The following is a 19,136-nucleotide window of genomic DNA, read 5'->3' on the forward strand; positions in this document are numbered from 1 at the left end:
GAGACTCAAGAACAGTTATTTAGTGTGAACATGTCAACTAGACAGTCACTTCTACCATATACTTTACCTGATGACTCTCCCTGGCCCTCTCTGGACTAGTTCTACTTTCTCAACTCACCAGACTTGTACTGAAGGAAGTCAGCGTACACGATAAAAGCTCCCTCTACAGGGCCATTCTTGTAGATCTCAGCCATGATCTCCTTCTCACTTGAAGGTACATTGTAGGCAGTTGTTCCTAAAAGACAGAATAGTCATCTTGGGTCTGAGTCCCAAGACTTGATTTTTATGCATTCCACACTCAACAGGATAAGGATAACTGCAACTTCATTTCAATCTGCCTTCTTTTCCCTGTCCTATTTTCACCATTCTTAGCATCCAAAGTAAGACTGCAGTTTTATGCTGCCAGCTCCTGAAAGACTGTCCAATATATTCTTTCTGTCCAAAGATTTCTAAACACAGAGCACTGTGGACAAGATAGAAGGCTGTGTATTTTCTGAGTCCCTAATTTCTGTGAAATTAGACCAGTTTCACTTCAAGAGCTACATGGGGGACACAAAATCTGGATGTCAAGATGCATCTGCTTTCCTTTGTTTTTATTTTAAAGCCTAGAGTTCGCCTAGTCAACCTCCAGCTTAAAACTTGAGCTGATGTAGGGTGCAAAGCCCAGACCCCATAGGCCCTGTAAGGGAAAAGAAACACACACAAATCCTGGGTCCTGCTCACCATAGTGTTTGTCATCTTTGTAGTCAGGAGAATACCCTGCTTCACACTTCTTGTTGCATTTAGGGGTATCTCCTCCCTCTCCAGTACAAGCAGGGCGGGAACCATTCACATGGTGCTCACAGGGAGGAATGGAGTAAGGTCGGCAGCCTAATAGAACCAAAACAGCCATAGGGTTAAGATTTTATCTACTCCTACTCTGTGCCTTGGTTCCTAGGAAAGGCCTCCTTGGAACCAATTTATCCTGTGGCACTTAACTGTATTTCTCCCATGAACTCATAAGCAGGATATTACAGTAATGGAATTTATAATACTAAGAAAAAGAAGAACCAATACATGCTTTTAATCTTTTTATCCATACCATTTAAACTGGGAAAATATCAACCTAAAATATTTATGCAAAGAAAGTATTAAATTGGCAATTTTCTTATTCAACATCTACTTGCTTTGGGCTTTATTCCTTTAATTTCTTTTTGATCTTTGTTTCCTCCTATCACTTGCATTTCCTAATATATCTCTCCTCACTTCCCTAGCTCATCCATTCTTCTAATAAAGGAAAAACAGTTCAGAAAAAAAACCAACCAACTTAAATGAGGGCAGATACAATATTGTACAACCATAATCCCCTACCCTCAGCAAAGAAGGAAAGTTGCAGATCTAATATCACATTCACTATAGAGAAACAAGGATAGATATTACTGTCATTTCATAAAAGATGAAAATGGGACTTGTCCAAAGTTATATAGCTAAAAACAAAGTCTTCTGAATTCTAGTTCTAATTCTAGTCTAATTCTAGACTAATGACTAATGAAATTCTCTCTTTCAGAAATCTCCTCAGATAATCAAAAGGATAAAATCAAAGCTCCTTTCTTCCTTTCTTTCCCTAATCCTACCATAATTGACTAAGTTGTTGGCAAGAAAGACACACTTAAAAAATTCATGAATATATACTAAGTACTTTAAAGGATGGATACTTACCCACATGGGAATCATAGAGGCCACCAGATACAAGGCCTTTCTTGATCCAATACTTCCAAGCTCCCGCAGGAAAGCCACCATTACATCTGGGAGACAAGTCCAGATAAGTACAAGCTATTTCAGTAATTAGTAAGATACCTATCACTAGAAGGGTTAATAAGATTAGATGGAATAATATTTAAACTTCTGATACTACTATTTATCTCCTAGGTAGAAATGACCAAAATCAATGGGCTAGCTAAAGCAAATCCTTCCTTTTATCCCAAAGTCACTACCATACCCCTAATTCTTGCTTCCTGGCTCACTTCCTCCATGAAGCAATATGATTACTCTAAGACTACCTGAGGCATTCAGAAAAAGATGGCTAACATTAGAGAGGACCTTTATTTTTGAGCAGTTTGAAAAGCAATCCAGGCAGGGGCAGATGAATAACAAGGGGATTCATTAATCCAATCTGCAGCAAAAATCAGATTCAGAACATGAGAACTAAAGGGAACCTTAATGACATTAGATCTATCCCCTTTTATGGGAAAAGGGGAAACTGCAGGATTAGAAGACCAATCATAGAAGAGAGCTGGGATCATAGGATTTCTTTAATCCTTCTGCTTGAAGACTACTAGTAACAGTGAACTCACCCTACTTGTTATGAAGGTATTTCTTAAGTCAATCTGAAATCTATTTTTAACTTTTGTTTATGGCTCCTAGGGACAAGTTCCATCCCTACAGACAAGAAAGTCAAGTCTAATTCCTTTTCTCTACGGAGCACCTTTTCATTTATACATATTTACATGTGTGTATGTTTTCTTCCCCTAAGTTTCAGCCAAACAAGTTCCCTGATCTTTGAGTAACATTTCATTGGTGTTTTTTCTAAACAGTGGCACCCAGAAATGAACACAATAATCAAGATGAAGTCAGACTAGTATATCACCTCCCCCTGTCCTGGATATTCAAGATAACATCAGCTTTTTGGCAATCAAATCACTACTGATTGATTCTTGGCCTGGCAGCTTAATATTTAGTAATAACTTCCTAAGAGCCAGACTTTCTGATAAGTGGTGACATACTTCATCCATTCAACTTATCTTATTTGCATGTATACTTTTTCAAAATAACTGCAAAAACAAAGCACAAAAGAAACATGGGTTTTGAGAATTAAATCCTTGATTCTCAAGGGAGATAAGGGAGGCACCGAAGGGCTAAGCTAGTTCAAACCCCCTCATATTACAAAAGAAGGAAACTAACACTCTGGAGAGGATAAGTGACTTGCTCAAAGTCACCCACTGTTTAGACAAAACTCGGGTCTTTTGATTCTACAGTACAGAATTCTTTCCTTTGTTCCTTGCTACAACCTTTTCTATCCTAAAGGATAAATCTTGATTCTTGCCTTTGTATCATCTCCGATTTTCTTTCCTTTACTCCTTGCTACAGCCTTCTTTATCCTAAAGGATAAACCTTGATGCTTGTTCTTGTATTATCTTTCCAAACATTTTATGATCACACTTCTGTACTTCAACAATAAGATGTGATCTCTACCCTGATGGCAAAGGTGTCCCTCTCTAGCATATCCTTTCAGGGCTGATGTATACCATATATCAAGACAAATGGGGGTCTTTGATAATTATATTCTCAAGGAAAGACAGATTCTAATGCTCATGGATTACATAGCTCTGTTTCTGTTTCCCACTGGTTCTCAGGAGTCATCTTGAGAAGAAACTAAAAGCTAGTGTTTACTCTTGGGCCTCAATTCTCACTATCTTGTAGGACCAAAACTTACCCTTCCCCACACTGTAATCCACAGCAGCTAAGCAGATCTTCAGCAGACACTTCTATAGTTATATAGCCATTAGTGTGCACACAGATCCTGTCAGAAATGGCTTCCACAGCTCCAAATGCCTATGGAAGCAAATCCAAGCAAAGGCAAAATAATGCAATGGATGAGTGAGCTAACCAAGAATGATTCTTAAAGAAATCAATTAGGAGCAATTAGGATTCAACTATGTGTGAATAGAGCATGGGCCGTAGAGTCAGGAGGATCCGAGTTCAAATTCAGGCTCAGACACTTGACCCTCACTAACTGTATGATACTGAGAAAGTTACTTAACCCCAATTACCTTAGGGGATGTGAAGGGAAGGAATGAGAGAGAGGGAAATGAGGGAAGAAGCTGGGGGGAAGAGAGACAGAGAGGGAGAAATATCATCTAATCTATTTTACAGAGGGGAAAAAAATGAAGCCTTAAGAAGGGAAGAGATTTTCCAGAGTTATCGAGGTATTAGCATCTCATGTTTATATAGATTTTAAGCATTTTATTTGTACTATCCCTGAGTCTAAATATTATTTCACTTGCCTTTATATATAAAATGGAAATAATCTTTCTAGGTTTCCCTTTACTCCAAGCCTGAGGTAATTCTGCAGTCTATAGTGCCGTGTTTCAAGCCCCTCATTCTTACCCAACAAGAGCCGCAGGAGCCCTGGTCTCGAATTTCCTTGATGGTGGGGCACTTTGGCCACTGTTCCCGTGCATCAAAGTTTTCCGGTAGTTTCATGTCATCATCGGCCAACATCACTCTGAGTAAAGAATACAACTTTGTTTCAAGAAACCAAATGGGACTTTTCTGCTTCTTCCCATGTCCCAAAGATTAAAAGGGGGTGGGAGGGAAAGGAAGCATGGCTCTTAAGACTAAACAGCTATAAGAAACAGTGTCCAAATGCCTTAGACCCAAATACCCTCATGCCTAGCAGCCTCTCTCTCATAACTACATCTCACTGGTCCCAGTATATTCTCAGGCCTTAGGCCTGTGATAATTTATATACATCAAGTTAAAAACTTCTGAGGCACTCATGCACAGAAGAATCACATTATAGTTAAAATGAAGTAAATACTTAGATGGCATCTTGGGGCCCTGTGTTCTGGATGCTCAAGGTCAAGATTTCTCCACTAATACTCTCTTCTCCCTCAGGTTGTACCTTTCCCATCACTCAATACCTCTGAGGTAGTTGCTTGGCTCCACCCATGACGGTACCACAGAGTTTCTTGACGTAGCTCATGTCCACATTACGGAAGTTATGCCCAGCCTAAAACAAAACTTACAGGTCATTACTGAGTAATAGGGGGAAAAAAGTCCCTCCCCCCAAAGAAAATTCATCTTCAGCAGTCATTTCTGGGCTACTGAGTTTGTCCCAGTGGTAGACAATCATAAGGCATATTTTAACAAAATAAGATACCTTCTCTATCCAGTTCAGTTTTCTACTAACAGTCCCCCAACTTGGAGAACATTAGCTTCAATAGCCTCACCTACAGAGACTATAGAAACTGTTTCTTTAAGAGGACTTGAAATTTTGAAGAGATATAGTTTATTTTATTTTATAAGGAGTTTGTGGGAGACTAGAAGTTTTAATTGTCATTCTAGATGGTTTAAGAGAGATCAAATGAAACTATCAGAAAGAGAATAAAAAGAAACTTTTGCAGTCTTAATGGCTGAACAGTGGGACTTATGGAAACAGGTTTCTCCAATTTGTTAGTAAGCAAGATGGAGGAGGGGCTTAGAGCTAATTGAATGACAGTTACAATTTTAGTCATAAATGAGGAAAATTTCTGGAATTACTTAGAACTAAGATGACAAGAATAAATATATGTTAAGTGAAGCAAGCTAAGAAGAGGATCCTATGTGTGCTATGTGCAAGTATGGTCAATTCTGAAACTTTGTCTTTTTTTTTTTTTTTAAAGTAAAAAAGTACTTTTTCCTCCCAATAGCCTAGTTAGTGGCTGCACATTCCCAAGACAAACCTTCCATGTAGTATTGAGCTTGTTGACATAGTTGACCATTTCATCTGAAAGAGGAGGGAAGGACATTGTACTCCGAGCACTGGTCAGTACAACCAGACTGCACAGAGTGGCCAAGAACCGCCACATTTTGGTAAATGAATTCCTGATTTACCTGGAAGAGGGAAAAAAAAAAAAAACAAAAAAACAAAAAAAAAACTTCATGAAATCTTGTTATCTGACATAAGATAAGTCACATTGTTTCTAATAAACAATAACTAATAATTCTAATATGTAATAAATGACTTATTTATAATGTGGCAATAGAATTAAGATAGATGAGTCAAAAAGCCCAAAATAGATATCATTCAGTTAGTTATTCCATAGACTAAGAAACTAACCTGAAGCCTGATTTTAAGATGCTCTTTTGCTATATCAAAGGTCATGCAGGCAAGAAAAAAGGAGTTTGAAATTCAAATTTAGGTCTTGCTAGCAAATCTGGCTTACCATTGCTCTGCCAAGAAGAAAACAATCATTTTTTTTTCAGCTTTTTGTTTGTTTGTTTTACGGAGACAATTAGAGATAAGCCACTTGCCCAGAGTCACACAGCTAGGAAGTATCAAGTGTCTGGAACCATATTTGAACTTGGGTCCCCTGACTTCAGGGCTGGTTCTGTAACCACTGCATCACCCAGCTGCTCCAAGACAAGCATTTATAAGCATCTACTATGTGTCAAGCACTATGCTAACTGCTTTACAAAGATAAACTCACTACAACTGAGATGTAGATGTTATTTTCCCCATTTTACAAATTATGGAAATTAAGGCAGAGGGTTAAGTGACTTACCTACACAGCTAATAAGCATCTGAGGGTTCTGTTTGAATTCTGAGCTCAGGGCTCTACTCACTGGACCACCTAGCTGCTAATATCTTTTAGACGCCTAGAAATGTCTAATTTAGGGACCCAATCACTGCACCCTTAAGACCTCTTTTGTGTCACTATTTCCTCCAATTGGATGAGCTCCTAGAGTGCTTAGCAAATCCCTTTTCATCTATTTATTCAGTAGGTTCCATGCACTTACTCTGGGCAATCTCCCCCTCTTAGAAGAACTGAAAGCCATGTTTGAATTTCTGAGAAACCAAAGCTGTGTGTGCGCCTCGTTCCACCCCTCCAAGTCCTTTGTAATAATCTTGGCTGGCTTCTTGCCACAAAGAAGCTTTACCCAGACCAGCTGTTGCTCAAAAGGAGATGATTATGTATCAGTTTACAGTCTTTGCAAGACAAAATTACCAACAAAGTAACATGATATGAAAAACCTCACGCCACTAAAACCCTTTATAGAATATCTCTGTTCCTGTTCTTCTGGGCCCTCAGGTGGCAAGATGAGGTCTCAGGGCAGAGGCTGCCAACCACTTTCAGAATCCCTTCCCCATATCTCTTGACTTCCAGGAAAACTCCCTGCAACCCCCATTCATTATGAAAGGAAATAGGTACCGAGTTCACAACTTTTTATATTATTATGTTATTGGATCCTCATAGCAAATCTGTAAGGTAAGTGCCATTACATCATCATTTTATGGAGAGGGAAATAGGTTGAGAAGGTACTTAGGAGCCCCCAGCTAAAAAGGGTCAAAGGCAAGATTAGAAATCAGACTATCTACTGGGCTACAAAGTAGGATTTGAAGAGAAAACTCAAAACTGAATGATGTATCACTAATTATAAATGACCAGGCTTAGCCCAGTAGCAATTAGAATTAGAATAAGTCTCAAATTAATTTGGCTAAACTTTTGCCTTCTGTCCTTTTTAAATCTTTGGCCAAAATTAGTTGTAGTTTTTGTTCAGTCATTTTTTGGGGTATTCCTGACAAAAATAAAGGACTGGTTTTACATTTCTATCTCCAGCTCATTTTACAGATGAGGAAATTGAGGAGACAGTGATCTAAGTATCTAAGGCCAGGTTTGAAATTAGAAAACTCATCTTGACTCTATTGTCAATAGCACCTAGCTGCCCCTAGAAGTTGGGGTAGGGTTACATATTTGGAAATGAGAGTGATGAAAAACAAAAATAAAATCTTTTCAAAAGTTGATCTTCCCCTTATAGGACCCTTCTAGTTCCTTTTTGTGTGTGTGAAATAAGGGGACTCTCCAAGGTCTTTTCCAGCTCTGACCTCTTACCTGAGCTAAGCCATTTCCCTTGATAAACATGGTAGTTTCCTAGTTCATGGATTAGCTTATATTTAACCCATTTAAATTTTAAGAATTTCTAGCAGCTAGGTGATGCAGTAGATAGAGAATCAGCCCTGAAGTCAAGAGGACCAGAGTTCAGATCTGGTCTCAGACACTTAACACTTCCTTGCTGTGTGACCCTGGACAAATCACTTAACCCCACTTGCCTCAGCAAAAAAAAAAAAAAAACCCAAACAAACAAACAAAACCTGAGTTTACCTGAACTGATAAATGGTCAAAGGATATTAAAAATTTTTAGGTGAAAATATTAAAGCTATCTATAGTCATATGAAAAAATGCTCTAAATCACTATGGATTAGAGAAATGCAAATTAAAAACAACTCTGAGGTATTACCTCACACCTATCAGATTGGCTAAGATGACAGGAAAAGATAATGGTAAGTGTTGACAGGGATGTGGGAAAACTGGGACATTAATACATCAGTGGAGTTATGAAATAATTAGACAATTCTGGAAAGCAATTTGGAACTATGTCCAAAGGACTATATTACTTTGATCCAGCAATGTCACTATTAAAGGTCTGTGACTCAAAGGATTCCTAAAGAAGGGAAAAGGACCCACATGTGCAAAATTGTAGCAGCTCTTTTTTGTGGTGGCAAAGAATTGGAAAATGAGTAGATAACCCATCAATGGGGGAATTGCTAAAGTAATGGAATATTATTGTTCTACAAAAAAATGATGAACATGCCGATTTTAGAAAGGCCTGGAAAGATATACACAAACTGATACTGAACAAAGCAAGCAAAATCAGGAATACATTGTATACAATAGTAGCAAAATTGTGGGATGATCAACTATGGAAAGACTTGGTTCTTCTCAGCAATTCTGTGATCCAAAGTAATCCCAATAAACTTTGGATGAAAAATGCCATCTGCATCCAGAGAGAGGACTTTGGAGATTGAATGTAAATCAATACATGCTATGTTCATTTCCCCCCCTTTCTTCTCTTTTCTTTTTCTCTAGTGGTTTTTCCCTTTTGCTCTGATTTCTCTCCAAACACAACTCACAAAGAATTATGTAAAAAAAAGTTACATGCATAACCAAGAAAATTAAAAAAATAGTAAGGAAAAAAAACCTGGTTTAGTCTGAGCTGCTATTTATAGATACATGAAAACCTCAAAAGGCCCACATTACTCTCTAAAGACAAAGTTACAAGATAGTTGCATTTCCTCAATGAAAAATTCCTCATACCGATTAAGTTGAAGATGAAGGTGAGAGAGGACTATCCACTCTTCATATCTGACTCAATGAGACAAAGTGGAAAGGACATTAAATTTGCAGTCAGATGGCTTAGATAATCAGTTCCTTGGCACTGCTTACTACTTATTAACCAAGTGCCTTCAATTTCCTCGATACACAGTATTTTCAACTTTTGTTGTTTGCATTGTTTTCTTTCTATTTTTTCCCCTTTTTGATCTGATTTTTTCTTGTGCTGCATGATAATTGTGGAAATATATATACAGAAGAGTTATATATATATTTAACATATATTGGATTATTTGCCATCTAGGGGAGGGGTTGGGGAAGGGAGGAAAAATTGGAACACAAGGTTTTGCAAGAGTGAATGTTAAAAATTATCCATGTATATTTTGAAAATAAAAAGCTTTAATTTAAAAAAAAAAATGAGAAAAAAATTTCTCTGATGGCAAAATCTTTTCACGTGTAGAATCTAAAAGCCGTATTAAAGGAGGCAATTGGAACAACTTGTCCAAAGTCACCTCTGACCTCAAATCATTTCTTTTTTCTACCACACTAGCCTTCCATTTTCCCTAACAAGTATGGGGGCAAAACCTTATCAACTTTATGTCTTCTAATATCTAGCAATATTTTTCAAAAATGGGACCTTAATCAATTAGTAAACAAACATTAAGTGCCTCCTAAGGTCTGAGTCCCCATGACCATTCAAATTTGACCTCAAAAAACAAACAAACAAACAAAAAAACCCTGCTCCTGTATAGTCAAAGATTTATTTGTCAAAAAGTAAATCTCAAATGAGGTCTGACCCAGCTAAAAAAAAAAAAAAAAACCTAAATGATGATGACAACAACAACATGGGCCAGGCATTATGCTAAGTGCTGGGGATGCAAAAAGAGGCAAAAGACAGTCCCTGTCCTCAATGAGACTTATAAATTGGGGGAGGGCAGGAGGAGGGGAGAGACCATGCAAACAAATATAATAACAAACAAAGCAAGTCATATACAGAATAAAAAGGAAATAATTAGTGGAAGCAGCTAGGTGGTGAAGAAGTAGGTCTAGAGTCAGGATGATCTGGATTCAAATTAGATCTCAGACCGTGAGTGTGGGAGGGGGCGGGAGGGAGAAGGAATTTGGAACTTTTTAAAAAAATAAAAAAACTTTAAAAGGTGGGATAGGAAAATATTTTAGTTGAGACTTAAAAGGAAATAAGGCAGGTCAATAGTTGAGTGGAGGAGGGAGATTGTTCAATCAATGTTTTGTTCCAGGTATCATGGTCTGTGGTAAGTGGGTCCCAAGGTGTTTCCTGACTAAGCAGTAGCTGGAAGTCATGAGATCTCTTGCTGATTCAGTGTAACCTTGAACAAACAAGTCATCTAGTTTCTCCGTATTTCAACACCTTGTAGACATGATAGGGGGTTGGTGAAGAGACTGTTTTTGAGCCAAGCACTAGGTACTTAAATCTACATTAGGGTGTTCGAGTTCACTGAAGAAAAGATACTTAACTCATATATAGTCAAGATATGCATGTGTGGATTTTCCCCTATAAGAAACTTCCAGAACAGACTTTGCTATACCACAACCCCAGCCTGAGGAAGTAGTTTCATTTTCCTTGTGATGTGTTGATTTGCTCATGTTCTGACAAAAGTTATATCCAAAGTTAGGCTCAGTATTTTATCCGGTGAGTAACAACTTTGATAGTAATCAAAGCCTCAAACTTTCATTTATATAGTGCATTTAGGCTTTCCCAAAATCCTTTCATCAATAAAACAAAAGCTCCTTACTACCATCTTTTCAAGATTCAGTTAGGTATAGGATTTCTACCTGCCAGAGTCTAGCATATGTGAAGTGTCAATGGCCAGTAAGTCATATCCTTAACAAGAGGCTCTGGGCTCCAGACCTCAATTAACTCCCCTGAACAGGTTTTTTCCCAACTGTTAATATCTCCATCACTGAATACAGTCTTAAGTGCCTTTCAGTAGCTTCCTCAATTTACAAGTGAGAATTCAAATCATACTACCTATGACCAGACAATTCAGTGGATAGAGCACTGGGTCTGAGGTCATAAGACCACAGAGTTCAGATCAAGCCTCAGATACTTCCTAACTTAATATTTGTTTGCTTCAGTTTCCTTATCTGTAAATTAAGAATAATAGCATTTATCTCTCAGGGTTTTGTTAATATCAAATGAGATAAGTGGTTAGCAAGCATGCCTCGTCTGTAGCATATGTGTTAGTTATTAAACATAAAATACAAACAGCTCAATTTATATAAAACAAAGAATTATGAAACTCATAGTTTCTTAAAAACATGCATATTGAATTCAATATAGTAGTAATATAACTATCCTGGTTCTATTTCCTACTGACCTTTTCTGTGTACAACAAAATATTTTATTGATGTGCTTTACTGTACCCTTTCTGCATTTCTCTCACTTGTGTAAACTTTTTATTCCTAAAGTCCTCTTACTCATTAGCAGTATTATCCTCAAGAATTCATCCACTGAAATGATCAAAGGATATAAACAATTTTCAGATGAAGAAATTGAAACTATTTATAGTCATATTAAAAGATGCTCCAAATCACTATTGATCAAGAGAAATGCAAGTTAAGACAACTCTGAGATACCACTACACACCTGTCAGATTGGCTAAGATGACAGGAAAAGATAATGATGAATGTTGGATGGGATGTGGGAAAACTGGGACACTGATACATTATTGGTGGAACTGTGAATGGATACAACCATTCTGGAGAGCAATTTGGAATTACGCTCAAAAAGTTATCCAACTGTGCATACCCTTTGACCCAGCAGTATTTCTACTGGGGCTATATCCCAAAGAAATCATAAAGAAGGGAACGGGACCTGTATGTGCACGAATGTTTGTGGCAGCCCTCTTTGTAATGGCTAGAAACTGGAAACTGAATAGATGCCCATCGACTGAATAAGTTATGGTATATGAATGCTATGGAATATTAGTGTTCTGTAAAATGACCAGCAGGATGATTTCAGAGAAGCTTGGAGAGACTTACATGAATTGATGCTGAGTGAAATGAGCAGAACCAGGAGATCATTATACACTGCAACAAGACTATATGATGATCAATTCTGATGGATGTGGCTCTCTTCAACAATGAGATGATTCAAACCAATTCTGATTGTTCAGTGATGAAGAGAGCCATCTATGCCCAAAGAGAGGACCATAGGACCCGAGTGTGGACTACAACATAGCATTCTCACTCTTTCTGTTTTTGTTTGCTTGCATTTTATTTTCTTTCCCAGTTTTTTTTCCCTTCTTGATCCAATTTTTCTTGTGCAGCAAGATAATTGTGTAAATATGTACATATGTTGGATTTAACATATATTTTAACACATTTAATGTGTATTGGACTACCTGACATCTAGGGAAGAGGGTGAGGGGAAAGAGGGGATAATTTGAAACAGAAGGCTTTGCAAGGGTCAATGTTGAAAAATTACCCATGCATGTTTTGTAAATAAAAAGCTTTAATAAAAATAAAGAATGCATCCACTGAAACCAGGATTGTCTGTGTGATTGGGAACAAGGAGCAAATGGATTTCCCAGGTCTTCCTTAAGTAAGTGCCAGGAAGGGCACTTTATAGGTAACACCCTAGGTTGGGTACAGGCTTATTCCTGATCATTTAAGTGGTGGTTATTCAATTGTTCAGTTTGACTCATTTGGATTTTTCTTGGCTAAGATACCAATTTGTTTTGCCATTTCCTTCTCCAGCTCATTTCGTAGATGAAATCTCTTAAGAGGATAGGCAATTATTTACATATGCTTCATGAATCTAAGAGCCATGAATACAAAAATCCTATCACTCCACTGAAGCAAACAGGATTAAATTGACTTACTCAGGATCACAGCTACAGTGTCTGAGGCTCATTTTACAGATGAGGAGGTGAGGGGAAAAAGAATTAAGTGACTTGTCCAGAATCACACAGTTAGCATCTAAGGCCAGATTTGAAATCATAAAGATGAATCTTCTTGATTCCAAGCCCAGTGCACTATCCACTGTACTATCTAGATGTCTCCTTATGGTTCTTCAAACAAGGCACTCCATCTCTTGCTGCGTGCATTTTCATTATTTGTGCTTCTCTCTTCTCATCTCCACCTTCTAGTTTCTCTGGCCTCCAAGTCCCAACTAAAATCCCACCTTCTAGGAAGCCTTTCCTGGTCTCTCTCAATCCTGCTGCCTTCTCTCTCTTGGTTATGTAGAATTTGTCCCACATATAGCTTGTCTGTATGTACATGTCTTGTATGTATGTTATTTGTATGTTGTCTTCCTTATTAGATGATTGCAAGCAACCCTGATAGCAGGGATGTTCACTTTTCAATCCCTAGTGCTTTAACACAGTGACTGACATAGTAAATGCTTAATAAAGCTAACCAAAAAAAAAAAAAAAAAAAAAAAATCGCAAATCTTAGCCCTATCAGCAACCATCTTTTGGCAGTCATGAATGTCTCTAGGACAAAAACAAAACAAAACAAAACAAAACAAACAAACAAACAAACAAACAAAAAACAACCAAACTTCTGAATCTGGCTTTTATGGTCTTTGGTAGCCTGGATTCTACTATCTTTCCAACTTTATTTCACACATTATGCAAACTAGCCAAAATGAATTACAAGAATTTCCAACCTGATTGGGTATCTCTAATTCCTACCTTGTAGAATCTTGTCTTCCTTTTAGGGCTTAGCTTCAGCTGCCACTTCAAAGTCCTTCTAGATCCCCTTCCTAGAATACTTTTATTTATTCTTATTTTCACTCCCCTCTCCCCCATGTTTGTTACCTGCATACAATACAGAGTTAGGTATCTAAAGGTAAGGACTAGCTTTAATATTCATTTCCTCAGGCTGAGCAAGGGTGTCTTAAATTTAGGCTATTTACTGGATTGAAAAGTAGTGTCTCTTTGCAAATGATATGATGGTATACTTAGAGAACCCCAGAGATTCTACCAAAAAGCTATTAGAAATAATTCATAACTTTAGCAAAGTTGCAGGATATAAAATAAATCCACACAAATCCTCAGCATTTTTATACATCACTAACAGAATCTAAAGTAAGAGATACAAAGAGAAATTCCATTAAAAATAACTGTCGATAGCATAAAGTATTTGGGAATCTGTCTACCAAAGGAAAGTCAAGAACTATATAAGCAAAATTACAAAACTTTCTACACAAATAAAGTCAGATTTAAATCATTGGGAAAATGTTAAGTGCTCTTGGATAGGCCAAGCGAATATAATAAAGATGACAATACTCCTTAAACTAATCCATTTATTTAGTGCTATACCAATCAGACTCCCAAGAAAATATTTTAATGATCTAGAAAAAATAACAACAAAATTCATATGGAAGAACAAAAGGTCGAGAATCTCAAGGGAATTAATGAGAAAAAAAAAAAAATCAAATGAAGGTGGCTTAGCTGTACCTGATCTAAAACTATATTATAAGCAGCAGTCACTACAACCATTTGCTATTGGCTAAGAAGTAGATTAGTTGATCAGTGGAACAGGATAGGTTCACAAGACAAAAAAGTCAACTACAGCAATCTAGTGTTTGACAAGCCCAAAGACCCTAACTTTGGGGATAAGAATTCATCATTTGACAAAAACTGCTGGGAAAACTGGAAATTAGTATGGCAGAAATTAGGCATGGACCCACACTTAATACCGTATACCAAGATAAGATCAAAATGGATCCATGATTTAGGCATAAAGAACGAGATTATAAATAAATTAGAGGAACATAGGATAGTTTACCTCTCAGACTTGTGGAGGAGGAAGAAATTTGCGACCAAAGATGACCTAGAGATCATTACTGATCACAAAATAGAAAATTTTGATTATATCAAATTAAAAAGCCTTTGTACAAAAAAAACTAATGAAAACAAGATAAGAAGGGAGGCAACAAACTGGGAAAACATTTTCACAGGTTCTGATAAAGACCTCATTTCCAAAATATATAGCGAACTGACTCTAATTTATAAGAAATCAGGCTATTCTCCAATTGACAAATGGTCAAAGGATATGAACAGACAATTTTCAGATGATGAAATTGAAACTATTTCCACTCATATGAAAGAATGTTCCAAATCACTATTGACCAGAGAAATGCAAATTAAGACAACTCTGAGATACCACTACACACCTGTGAGATTGTCTAAGATGACAGGAAAAAATAATGATGATTGTTGGAGGGGATACGGGAAACCTGGGACACTGATGCATTGTTGGTGGAGTTGTGAACGAATCCATCAATTCTCAAGAGCAATCTGGAATTATGCCCAAAAAGTTATCAAACTGTGCATACCCTTTGATCCAGCAGTGTTTCTACTGGACTTATACCCCAAGGAGATACTAAAGAAGGGAAAGGGAACTGTATGTGCCAAAATGTTTGTGGCAGCCCTGTTTGTAGTGGCTAGAAACTGGAAAATGAATGGATGGCCATCAATTGGAAAACGGCTGAGTAAATTGTGGTATATGAATGTTATGGAATATTATTATTCTGTAAGAAATGACCAGCAGGATGAATACAGAGAGGATTGGCGAAACTTACATGAACTGATGCTGAGTGAAATGAGCAGAACCAGGAGATCATTATATACGTCAACAACGATACTGTACGAGGATGTATTCTGATGTAAGTGGATTTCTTTGACAAAGAAGATCTAACTTAGTTTCAATTGATCAAGAATGGGCAGAAGCAGCTACACCCAAAGAAAGAACACTGGGAAATAAATGTAAACTGTTTGCTTTTTTATTTTTCTTTCTGAATTATTTTTATCTTCTGAATCCAATTATTCCTGAACAACAAGAGAACTGGTTAGTTCTGTGCACATATATTGTATCTAGGATATACTGTGACATATTTAACATGTACAGAACTGCTTGCCATCTGGGGGAGGGGTGGAGGGAAGGAGGGGAAAAGTCGGAACAGAAGTGAGTACAAGGGATAATATTGTAAAAAATTACCCAGGCATGGGTTCTGTCAATAAAAAGTTGTAATTATTTAAAAAAAAAAAATAGTGTTTTGCTTTTCTATGCTTATAAGAGTGAAGGCAAACAGTTAAAGATACAAAGCACTATCAATGAAACATTTATAATATACAAAGAAAACATTCAGGACAATACACCTGTTATCACCTTATTAAATTTAAGAACATTTTAAAACAAAATAAGTATACAATGGAAGCTTATGATTCTTCTATACATTAATTTTAAAACTATTTTTTGGATGTTGGAATATTTGCTGAATGTTGTAAATTTCTTAAGAAAAAAGTTTCATCCAAGTCCTAAGTACTTACTAATTGGAAGCCAGATAAACACTACTTATAAAACAAAGTCAAAAAAAATCACTGCAACCATCCAGGAGGCAGATGATGTCAAACACATACCTGGTCAAATACATAACTGTTATGGTTATGCTACCTAAAAGGGTCCCTCTCCCTCCTTGGTTCCTCTGAACCTGAGTAGCTATCATTAATTATTTATTTGAACAAGGTACAGTAGAAACACCCAACCAGAAGGCCAAAACAAAGGTGCTAAGTCCTGCCTGTTCTTCAAGACATGTCTAGGTCTTAAGTAACTTCACAGGGTTTATTTGTATGAGTGTCTGAGACTAAGATTTTCTTTGTCCAAGAAGATCAGTAAAATGTCTTAAAATATTTCTGCATTTAAAAGAGAGCAAGAGGTCTCAGTTTGAAAAGTCTCACTGGAGCTAAGAAGGGAGCTAGCCACAATACTTGATACTATAAAGGGGAGGAACATTTCTAGTCTTTCTTTAACATATTATGCCCATCCTCCATACAGAGGAAAAGATTAAAGCCTTTGCCAGATTTTTAAAAAGGCTACAGAAACTGCTTTTACAGCATTAATTAGATAGACTTTAAGCCACCTACCTCATAGCTATTTTTAATTAGCACCTAACTAGGTTCCCAAGCCTTTTATTTGCTGGGACCCAGCCACTCCAGAGAGTTCTCAGTATTTTGAAATAATCAGACAGACTAAACCAACTCTTTTATAACATCACCCACATCCCCCAAGTCAGGACAAGAAAGAGCCTTAAGTAGTCAGAGTCTATAATTTGGCCCCACCAGTCTGTTCCTTTTAACTTCAATATTTCCCATTCTCCCAACCCAAATGAATTATACTTGCTACATAGATCATTTTTTCTTTCATTTAAATTTCAAACTTCAAAATAAAATAATCATTTCAATATTAAAGCAGAACAGAAGGAAGATTGCACATGAAACCCTTATTCTGTAGTATACAACCTGCCTTTTCCTTATAATCCAAGGTATAACTTTCAAAGTTGTTCTGCTTCCGTTTTTCCTTTTGTTCTTAAAGGCATCAAAAAAAGCTTCATCTCTTAATGCTGCAAGCATTTTCATCTCTCTGCCTCTCTCAACCTTATTGACCTTTTCCCCTCTTACATTTTTCATGAGGGTAGAGGTGGGAGAGAAGAAGGGAAAGATAGAGGAACTCTTGTAACAAATTCAATCAAGCAAAATTCAAAAATTTGTCTGTGTGAAAATGAACGTCTTGCTCCATAGGTTCCCTCTCTAACCTATACTGGTAGTAGGGGCTGTTGGGAAGTGTAGTTTTTCCTCATGTTGAAGAAATGATAAATTGAAAGCAGAACTCAGATCAGCAATGGGAGCTACACATTAAATGAAAGATATTGATACCCTGTATTGAGCAGCTGAAGTCACAACTGGCTTGCCAAACTGCTTGGACATAGCTTTCTGTATTGTCTACATTGCCATACTGCAGGACCTGGTGAAATTACCACCCTTCTATTACTTTCCCTCCCCCTCCCTTCATGCTTTCTATACATAATTTGGAAAGCCCTTCTCTATATTTGCAGATGGCATTTTTCTAAGTTTTGCCTCTGGATCAAGATAAACTGACCATTATGTTCTGAGAGTTGCTATGGAGGAATGGGTAGGAAGGAGAAGAGCATAAAAAGGAACCTGTGAAAACAAAATGAGCCCACCTATTACAAAAAAGACTTCAGGCCTTTCCTTCTGTAAGATGGTAATTAGTATGCACTCTCTTTAGTCCTCTGAAATCCCAATTCATCATTTCATCAGGGAGAATTTTTGAGATTTCAAAGTTGTTTTTCCTCAAAACGCTTCTATTATTCTAAAAATTATTCTTTGGATTCTCTTCATTTCACTTTGAATTAGTTCATACAAATTTCCCCAGATTTCTCTATTATCTGTCCTTTTTGTCTTTTCTTATGACACAATAGATCCTATATACCATGTATCGTAATTTGGTTAATTGCTCCAATTGTCAACTTTTATCCAGACTGATTTCATCAGTTTAGGTAACTTCCCAGATTGGATATAAGATTTTTTAGAAAAGAGTTAACCATTAGTTGTTCAAGACCATAAAGCCAGTAAATCAGTAGCAGGACTTCAATCTAGAATTTTAGTCTCTATAATCAGATCCCTTTCCATATCTCAATTCCTTGGAGTCTGATTATTTTTGGAAATAAGATGAACCTAAGCAAGCCTTTAATTGCTAAAGAATTAGTCAAATATATTAGGAACTAACAGTCACTTTTTCTAGTTGTGTGATCCCGAAATCTTTTTGAGCCTTGATTTATTTGTAAGATATGAATAATGAACCTATAAATATCCACCTACCTCACATTACTGAAAGGATAAAAGAATTTAAGAAATGCTTCTTAGTCCTACTACTATTGTAATGAAGCATTTTATATCTATTTCATTTGATCTTCAAAACCTTGTAAGGTAAATGTAAGTTTTATTGGCTTCATTTTATGATGGAAATCTTTTTGCAGAGGAAATTCCAATTGACCGAGAGAAATGGACCAGGGACAGGTTTCAAGTCTATCTTCTACTGTCAAAATCTGATGCACTGTCATACCAAGAAAAAAAGCTTCTGTCTTGACTGGTGAAGAAAGATTCTCAATAGACCCCCATCTCTTTACTAATACATGTGAATCTGATGTTTTATACACACATACACAAATATACTTTTAGAGGTCTTCTGCATAGCATCTGAACCCTGGATCTAAAGATTCTCCATTTAAATCTGTTCCCTCAGTCTGCCCTATGAAGGTAGAAATCTTTAAGGACTGGTTTTTCATCAGGATAAACAGTGATGAGAGATATCAGAGGCCTAAAAAAAAAAAATTAAATAAAAAAAATTAAAAAAAAAAAATCAACTTCTACCACC

General features: G+C 36.8%; 1 protein-coding gene across 2 annotated transcripts in view; it reads right to left on the minus strand.

Moving 5' to 3' along the window:
- Positions 1-19,136, minus strand: part of CTSB (cathepsin B) — a 30,902-nt gene that overhangs the window by 2,176 nt on the left and 9,590 nt on the right. Inside the window, exons 2-8 of one of the 2 annotated variants that reach the window (XM_003757924.4) lie at positions 5,484-5,634; positions 4,683-4,771; positions 4,147-4,264; positions 3,473-3,591; positions 1,699-1,784; positions 724-870; positions 119-235 (exon numbers count right to left, since the gene is read on the minus strand). In XM_003757924.4, coding sequence (XP_003757972.1) covers positions 119-235; positions 724-870; positions 1,699-1,784; positions 3,473-3,591; positions 4,147-4,264; positions 4,683-4,771; positions 5,484-5,609 — 802 coding nt within the window. In that variant the 5' untranslated portion in view covers positions 5,610-5,634. Of the gene's footprint in view, positions 1-118; positions 236-723; positions 871-1,698; positions 1,785-3,472; positions 3,592-4,146; positions 4,265-4,682; positions 4,772-5,483; positions 5,635-19,136 lie in introns of those variants that run through there. The other variant, XM_023494675.2, reaches the window with a different exon arrangement.

The sequence above is a fragment of the Sarcophilus harrisii genome, chromosome 2 (genome assembly GCF_902635505.1).
Source record: "Sarcophilus harrisii chromosome 2, mSarHar1.11, whole genome shotgun sequence".
Classification (NCBI taxonomy): Eukaryota; Metazoa; Chordata; class Mammalia; order Dasyuromorphia; family Dasyuridae; genus Sarcophilus; species Sarcophilus harrisii.